Below are 9,572 nucleotides of genomic sequence, written 5' to 3'. Positions count from 1 at the left end.
ATTCGTAGGAATATAAGAGTGCTATTAAATCCAAATAGCTTCAGAAAAAATATGTAGTAGTGAACAAAAGTTCTAGTAAATGGCTCCCTCTTGATGGGGCTTTGAAGCTCAACGTTGATGGAGCTGTTTCATGTTAAAAAGAACAGATGTGTATTGGAGCCATAGTCAGAGATTGCGGAGGTCAAACTATTGCTGCTTTGGCTCTTTGCTTCAAAGGTGTTTCTACAATAATGGAGACTCAAGCAGTTTTGATGGCTCTCAAATGGTATTCTTCTTTAGGAGTTTCCATCATTTGTTCATCTGCAATAATGGAGAGTCGAGCAGTTTTGATGGCTCTCAAATGGTATTCTTCTTTAAGGAGTTTCCATTAATAATTTAGAGTCTTTATGGATAGTATGTTACATCTTCTTGATGATATGTCAATTTTAAGATTTTGTAAGTTATATATTAATCAGATTTTTTTTCCTTATATAAGTTTAAGGTTTGCTCCTAAGGAAGATAATCAAGCAGTCCCAGTTTATCAAAACTTGCATTTGGTCTAGATAACACTAAGGTTTGGATTCATGTGAATCCTTCACCAATTCACAGTATCATTGCACTCGACGGATTATCATAATGAAAAGAATTTAAAAAAAAAAAAAACTGTAGCATACATGGAAAACAATTTTATCCAAAGTTGAAATGGCAGCACACACATAAATTGTCACATGGACAAGCCACTAATAGAGGATTGGTATTTTTAATTTTCTTATTCTTCGTTAGTTTCAATGGGCTCATTAGAATTTAGAAGCACTACTTCACAGATACTTCAGCCCAAAATAACAATTCAACTATGTACAATATCCACCATTCACATGACATGGCACTTCGGAAACATCAAACATGTGACGGAATTGAAGAGTATGATTCTTGTTTGCAAGCACACCATCATTTTGTTATGCCATTACGAAGCAAACAATGAAAATGGTGCATGGCTTTTTCAACATTTGGAGCATATCTGCCAACTAAATACGCCGGAGACTCGAGACCCCTTTGCACACCTTCACACAAAATGACATCTTCCATCTACAATCCGCAAAATCCAAATGCAATGAATAACTTTTAAGCTTAACTACAAAGGTTAGCACCTTTTATGTTCATTTCTTACCTGGACTCTTTCACTGTCTTCTAAACTTTTCTCTATAAAAGCTTTGTCATCCTGTGCCCATAAGAAAGTTGAAAGAAGATTATCTAACATTCGTAATATCAAGACGTATCACCAAAATAAATGTCCTAAATTCATATATATTTAGTAATAACATTTGTATATTGTTTAAGGTTCTAAGTCAACCTTTGTAGTCTAAATACAAAAAATAACAATAATGAATAAAACATTGTTTCAAGTAATGTCAAGTAAAGATAATTAAAGATTTTACCTTAAGAGAAGGTTCAAGGAAATAGTCAAAAACAACTTGACATTTGTTGGGTCCTAATGGGAGTACAAGATTTGTATCCATCCATGGACCATATCTACAACAAAGACCATAAAGCCTTATTGATAACTCTTCCATAATATAAAATACCAGAACAAACTATAGAAACAAGAAATAAGTTGAAAATTCACTATCTCAACGCACAAAAATACCTATTAATCATGAAATTGGGATATACAAATGCGTATAGAGCTGTGGATCCAAGTCTATCGTAATCATTTTTGCCTTCTACTGATCCACTTTCACATTTCTGGATGCTAACCTTTTCAAATATCTATATCACAAATGTCAATCAACTACACTGAAATTTACGCACAAAGAGGACCAAACTACAATTCTGCGAGGATAGTAAGACATACTGTGGTAGAGTAGGAGTCAAGCTTAAGACCGTTTGCAAGGCCCTTATGTGCATATGGCACATGATATCCTCCATCTAAATAATTGTCACAAAACACCTGCAGCAAAACAAAAAAAAAATCACCACTCATGAGAATTATCTTGTAAACAAAGGAAAAAAAACACTATTAAAATAATATTATTCAACAATGAGAATAATAACTCTGCTGAAAGGGGGAAATATAATTAGGAGCAAGGTACAACACTTTTTTTTCTCTGAAATAAGGGACAACAGTTTTAGAACTACCATACAAAATAGAGTAAAATAACCTTAACATACCACATAAATTCATGTGAATTACGCTTATCCATACCTTCCAATTTGAAAAGAACCTTATCATACCACATAAATTCATGTGAATCAAGTTTATCCATACCTTCCAATTACATTCGATGGTATATTCCCGTCTGCAAATATAACTTAGTGAGGAATCAACTCCATTATTAGTCAGTAGATCTGAGCAGCTACCTAGCCATTCATCTGCCACGTCTACATTACTGTCAACTTTTTGCTCCATATTAAGAAGAACAAATGGTCCCCATGTAGCTACTCTTATTGGAATTAGCCCAAATTCCTGCCAACCACGGTCAGAAAGACAGACTATATCATCACCAAAATTTGATGATTTTCATATGAGAGAGAGAGAGATTCTTGCGATGACAATAACACAGCATACATTTTCGTTAAAATTCTGAATTCCTGTTATTCTAGTGGCTTTAAGAAGTGGTCCGTCCAACCCATATGTCCATCCCTGCAAAAGAGATGCCTTATTGTTTGAGAGAATATTTTTAATAAAACAAGAAAAAAAAGGGGAGGGGGATAGAAACAAAGTGGTCAGACAAAAATAACTAATGATATTTCAGTTATAAATGTCATTCAGAAACTATAGTTTAAGCCTTGAACAAATATGTTGCAGAATAATAACAAACAATAATGCAAATTATACGTTTTGGAAACATCTACGTTGTCTGCCATATGAAATTAACTTGAAGTATCCAAAGCAATTATACTGTTTACAAAAAAAAAAATAAAAATTGAAGCATTTGTGATACACACCACATAACAAGTTTGGAGAGAAATTGGTCTTAATAGGGCACAAAAGATTAATTAACATTCTTTCAGTTTGGGAAATTTTATTTCCTTCAATGATAAATACTCATTTTGTAATCTGTGTTTTATCATAATACAAACTCGTTTGCAAAAATTACATAATTTGGTAACCTCCATGAGTTTAAATTTTTAATATTACCATAATACCCCTCATTTTAATGATTTATTTAATTTTCAATTGTTTTATTATTTTTAAATGATTAAATATATTTCCATAATTCATAAAATAAAATAAATATTTAATTAAAACTTTAAAATAATTTACGTTTATTTAAAGTTAATTAATAAGATTTGAATTAGTTTTTGAATATTTTAATTCCAAATTTTGTTTGTTTTAATTAATTAAATTTGTTTATTAAAATTTGGAATTAAAATATTAAAAAACTAATTAAAATCTTATTAATTAAATTTAAATAAACCTAAATAATTTTAATGTTTTAATTAAATATTTATTTTATTTTATGAATTCTAAAAATATATTTAAATCATTTAGAAATAATAAAACAATTCAAAATTAAATAAATCATTAAATCTTGCTTATGATCTCCCCTTCCTCTTCCACATCCTACACGCTAAAACGGACATTCTTGAACCAACTCTCCACATCAGCACGTCCAAATGTGACTATCAACCACTATTTTCCATACCAATTTACTTGTTTCCCCGTCTTTTGGAAGAATCTTGTCCCCAAGGTTGGAACATAGAGAATTGGAGGACAAAAGAAAAAAAAGAATAACTCCCATGCAGTATTCCACTCTAGCAAACCTCCCTTTGAGCCAACAATTCCTTGATGACATTGGGGTTGAACACAGAGTGGCGCACTTGCAGGAAAGCTACATACTTAACCACCAACAAAGCCTTTGAGCTGGGAAACATGGAAACAAGATGAATGAGGGATGACTTGAATAACTTAAGGCGATAAACCAATTTGCCCATCATCCCTAGGAAATCAAAAGGGCCATAAAAGCAGGGAAGAATTCTTTTGTGAAACTTTTTTAGCCAACAAACAAAGGCGATACAGTTTCAGTTTTAAAAAGACCATGTTGCCAGATTTATTCTCCAAATCTCAGAAGTGGCCGTCAGAACAAATCTTCGTACATTGTTGAGCTTACACGAACTTGTCTAATCCAAAATGCCTTTGTGGGCACAAATTTGTTCATATTCACCTCCGTAACCACAAACCAACATAAATGTTAATGTCTTGGTGAAAGCATGATGGGTGTTGTGCAAATATTCATTCAAAATGGGTTGACTCAGACATTCATTTCTCTAGCTTTGATGATGAGAAATTATATTTGATTATTGATGCTGCGACTAACTATCATTGATTATGTAGAGAAATTCAAATAATCATTATTTCAAGATAATCAAAGATATGGAATCAAGTTCAAACACAAATTTCATGAAGATTCCAAGAAAGCATCCCGTCTCAAGATTTCATGACTAGTATTTCTAGAAAGTTTAATTTTATTTTCTAGTCTTGTAACTTGATATGCATACAATCAATACTCATCATTGATCTTACATTTGCTCAAAAAAAAAATCACATCATATTTTAACATTTTTCAGGATAAGAATAGAGCACATGTTTTAAATATACACTAAGTAAAATATATTTGATTTAAAATAAAAATCATTTTATAAAGTGCTTCTAACAAAAGTGTTTTTAAAAGACCGAACTGTGCAGAATTTGTACTAGTCAATCAACTGATCCATAGGTACTGAACCACCGGTCGACTAATGTTGGGTCTACCAGGACTATTCGAGTCTGGCCGAAATATAGTCGTTACTCTCCAACAACTAGTATACCGATCGACCAGTCCTCCATCTCATTTGAAGCAAAAAAGCAATTAAAACGATCATAAAGAGCTAGTTGTTGTTCCTACCTAGCTTACACTTTGAATTTTATAAAGACGAGAGAATACATATACATTGCCGATAAACATGTCCTATTTTGTGCCTTAAATTTTTTTCAAATCATTTTCTAATCACTTGAGCCAAACTTTGATTTTTCATTCGAGTGTTTGTGCATCTCTGTCTAAGATTCTAACTGTATTCATTTCATTTAGGGAGAGTATTTGCTTTTTGTATCACAATTCTTCAAACCTATTGTGACTTGTTGAGGTGAGGTTAACCAACCCTTTTTGATGAGATTGACACCATAGAAGCACATCTAAGATTAGGCGTTATAGAGTCGGTACCGAATCTATTATAAAAGGTTTTGAGTAAACCTTGGTGAAAATCATTCCAATTGTAAAAGAGTTGATCAAGTCCACAACATTCTTCCGATAGTATAACTCAAAACTTGGTTAGCTTCAAAGCTCAAGAACTTAAGTGAAAGTTGTCACCGAACCATATAAAAATTAGAGTTTGCAATCTTATTTACTTGCATTTATTCTGCTATTATAAATCTGTTTGTCTATTTGTTTATCTTATTTTGTAAGATACACTTGGATTAGAAAGTGAGATTTTAAAGTTTGTAAAGATTGTCAAAAACCTAGGGTGTCGATCTTGGGCTAATAGAGTGCCCATCGTTCAGGTGTGTTATGGAACAAAACAAGTAGGATACAGTTCTATTTAGCCATTAAATTAGGGATGGTATGGTGACAACAGTGGAGGAGCATGATAGAGGGAGGATGAAGAGAATTACTATAAGTTACTATTTCTTACGGTATCCAATACCACTTGATGCGTCATGTTAAATTTTATTTTTTTCATTTAATATTTTAAATTGTAATAAATGGGACTGTTTAAAATTCAACCACTAATCATAGTGGTGTTGGGCATCATGACTTATCACAATATTATGAACGTGAAACATTTTTGCAAAACAAACTCATGATGAACACTGCATCATAATCACTGACAATCAAATGAAGAAATTTATTTTAAAAAAATCACATCTGAATAAAAAGATTAGAAACTTGTTCGGCCAAAAAGGGATGACTCAAAGCACAAAAATGTGAGTATTTGGATAACCTATTGACGACCGCTATAATAGTGTCTTTAAGAAGGCCGCTAATGAAACCAGATAGTACTTGACTTGCAAATAGACTTCTACACAGAGCACCATGCACACAATGGAACCACGACACACAACAGTACACAGAGTTCAACTAATAAACAAATTTTGGATTGAAGTGAGTCTTTTGTCAATAATTGACAAAGTATAAAGAACAGAAAATATAAAAGAACTATAAAAAGAGACCTAGGAGAATTCGAGGACCCCTTAACCCCCACAACAAGAAAAATTTCTCATAAATCTTGTATTTCTTCTGCACCTTCTACACTAAAAAATACATTACCTAACCAACCCTCCACATCGGCACCCCCAAATGTGGATATCAGTAACTATTCTCCATCATAATTACCTTCTTACCCTCTCTAGAATAACCCACTTGACTGGTATCTTTAACTGAACCTTCCACATGAAAAAACAAGGTTGATGTCTTGCTGGAGGGCAAGACGAAGAAAGCAGATTCTATAAAAAGGATATAAATAAATAACAGAATTTTATCATCCAGATTCCTTTTCATTAGTAAACTGTCTTCAAAGATAGCGGAAACGTAGAGATCCATGTGCTCTTAAAAGCAGTGAATATGTGTTCTCTCCATCTTTTTAATTAAATCATTTAAAAAAGGTAATTTCTTGCAAGTCATGATTATTGACTCATACATACAAAGTATCATCTCTTCCTTTTTAGTTTAAATACACACACCAAATTACTTTGCTCTTACCTTCAGTTTACCATCAAAATATACCACAATTCCAAATATATAGTAAAATACTTCAAACAATCTAAAATTTCATAAATTGGAAGACTCACATGATAAGGGCAAACAAAGCAAGACTTTTTGCCAGCTCCATATGCAAGGACTGAGGCATGATGACGGCATACATTGTGAAATGCATGAAACTTGCCATTATCATCTCGACATACCACGAATTCAACGTTTCCCAATCTGTTACAACGCAAACAAGTGAGCCAACTAATAATATAGGAAGAAGAATAAAAAAAAAAAAATCAATCGACCTGCCAGTGAAATAGTTCCGAGGATCCTTTATCTGTTCAGTACATCCTGAGAATTAATATTTGCAGTTTCTTCAAAACAAAATGATTACCATTTCACCATGTATCACACAAATTATAAATTAAAGAAAGAAAAAAAAAGACATAATTTACCAACGCACTGCCATCCCCTGTTGAAGACGCGATCGAGTTCAAGGGCGAAGAAAGAAGGTTGGGTGTACCAACTGGTGGGAGGAGTCACGGCTTCTTCTATTCTAATTGTGGGGTCAAATTCATCCACATTTCCAATCTTACGACCTTCATATCCAATATTCTCCACGGAGAAGGCCTTCAACCTCCGAGTCGGGCTTCGCCGGAAACTGAGCGACGTCGTTTTGAGCTTGAGAGTTGACATCGACAGCATCATCGCCATAGCCATTTGCACGTTCAACTCCGCAGTTTACAAGTGCGATTAAGGCTATGAGTGTGCGACAACAGTCAAACACTGTTTTCTAAGAATAAACTATTTTTTATTGGGAAGTTCATTAGTCCCTCATTTGACGTTTTTAGGACTTAGTCCAATAATTGTTGTGAGCCATAAGATATATTAGTTTTTAGACTGAATGGTTGATTTTTAATTTGTTGATTGAATGATACAAAAATACACATATACCCTTAGGGACCCCCTTCAACCGGGTACCGATTGCCATTTGCCCTTAAGCAAATAAGATAAAAAAAAAAACTTCTTCCTCTTCAACCGAGTTTTACTAAGTAACGTTCTGCTTCTTTCTCCCATTGCTATATCGTTGGAGTGGGTTGTGGGTGGAGCGTGGTTACCTACTGTTTAAAGTGTTCGGCTACGTGAGTTTCGCCTTTTGCAGTGTCGAAGTTGGAGAAAAGAGTTGTTGTGTTACTGGTAAGTTGTTATCTCTCTCGGTGTTGTTTTGTTTTTTTTTGGCAAAAATCCTCTTTTTGTAATTACTAGTTAAGATATTTGCATGAATCTTGAGTTTGGGTATTTATGAAACTTCTTATGTTTGGAATTTATTCGGGCAATTTTTTTTTTCTTGAAATGTAGAAATTAGTGAAATTTGCATTGAGCATTGCTTCAATTTATGAATTTTTTTAAGTTGTGAAGTTTGAAATACATTTTCGGAGTTCGATAATGCTAAGATTGTAGGGCTCAATTAAGAAGTTCACCACATAAAACCAACCTCCAAGAATCACAACTAAACAACCAAGTTAAAAGTCACAATAACTCACAAACCAATCAGTAAAACAGAGGTGGAAAAACACAATGCAAAACACAGTCTTTTACGTGGTTGGAATTAGAGCCAAGACAACTCTAACCTACATCCAGGGGCAGTCACTTTTATTAGAACTTGATCTTCAACTTTATTTGAGTACATATGTCACTACTCTCTCTTCTAGTATAGAATGTCTCAAATTACAAGTTTTTTCTCTGTTTCTGGAAATCATATAAAACTATACAATAAAAACTATATATATAGTAGTAGCAACCGACTATTAACTGTCAAAAAAGATTTACAAATGATAGAAGGCTGTTATAACAGAATGTTGAGTGAGCCAAATAAGTAACAAATCTCCACCTTGGATCAGTAACACTTCCAGATTTAGTGACTGCACTTCAAGCCCCCTAAAGGGCTTAATCTCCTTTCAGCTGAATCAGATCCAAGTAGTGAAAGAACTTACTACTTGGAAGAAGTTTGGTGATCATATCTGAAGGGTTATGATCAATAGAAATCTTCTGAACTATAATTGATCCACGAGCTATAACTTCCCTGACAAAGTGTAGTTTAATGTGTACCTGCTTTGTCCTTTCATGATAGACTTGGTTGTTGGACAGGTGAATGACACTTTGGTTATCACAATAAACTGTGATGACTTGGTTTTGCAGCTTCAATTCTCTAGCAATGCCTCCTAACCATAGAGCTTCCTTAACAACTTCGGTGAGTGCCATGTATTCTGCCTCAGTGGTAGATAAGGCTACAACCTTTTGCAAGTTTGCTTTCCAGCTGATAGCAGTGCCAAAAGCAGTAAAAACATAGCCAGTGAGTGACTTCCGTGTATCAAGACAGGCAGCATAGTCTGAGTCGACAAACCCTTCAATAACAGTTGTTCTGCTCTTCTCTGTAGCTCCACCATAAACTAAAACTCTTCCAAGTGATCCTTTGATATACCTAAGAATCCACTTTAGAGCTTGCTAATGAGAGTTTCCAGGATTTGACATAAATCTACTGACAATACTCACTGCATAAGCTATGTCTGGACGAGTACAAACCATAGCATACATTAGAGATCCCACAATATTTGCATATGGTATCCTATCCATATATTCCTTATCTTCATTGGTCTTTGGTGCTTGATACACACTCATTTTATACTGCTAAGATATTGGAGTTATTACAGGTTTGGAATTAAACATACCAAACTTACTAAGGATCTTCTTGAGATATATTTCCTGAGACAAATACAGTAGTTTCCTTTCCCTATCTCGGCTAATCTCAATTCCAAGATCTTCTTTGCAGCTCCAAGATCCTTCATCTCAAATTCCCTTCTTAGC

General features: G+C 33.8%; 1 protein-coding gene across 1 annotated transcript; it reads right to left on the bottom strand.

Annotated features, from left to right (window-relative positions):
* Window positions 1–650: 650 nt before the first annotated feature.
* LOC133830902 (choline monooxygenase, chloroplastic) lies at window positions 651–7,539 on the bottom strand. Its single transcript, XM_062261018.1, has 10 exons — window positions 7,163–7,539; window positions 7,013–7,058; window positions 6,806–6,941; window positions 2,546–2,620; window positions 2,246–2,443; window positions 1,832–1,927; window positions 1,625–1,746; window positions 1,416–1,509; window positions 1,148–1,198; window positions 651–1,065 (listed from the first exon to the last, which is right to left on the bottom strand). Exons 1-10 carry the CDS (start codon window positions 7,425–7,427, stop codon window positions 928–930), a joined length of 1,221 nt encoding a protein of 406 aa, XP_062117002.1. The 5' UTR covers window positions 7,428–7,539; the 3' UTR covers window positions 651–927.
* Between the last annotated feature and the right edge of the window lie 2,033 nt (window positions 7,540–9,572).

Source organism: Humulus lupulus, chromosome 4 (assembly GCF_963169125.1).
Source record: "Humulus lupulus chromosome 4, drHumLupu1.1, whole genome shotgun sequence".
NCBI classification, from domain to species: domain Eukaryota; kingdom Viridiplantae; phylum Streptophyta; class Magnoliopsida; order Rosales; family Cannabaceae; genus Humulus; species Humulus lupulus.
This window is presented reverse-complemented; position numbering and strand designations above follow the sequence as displayed.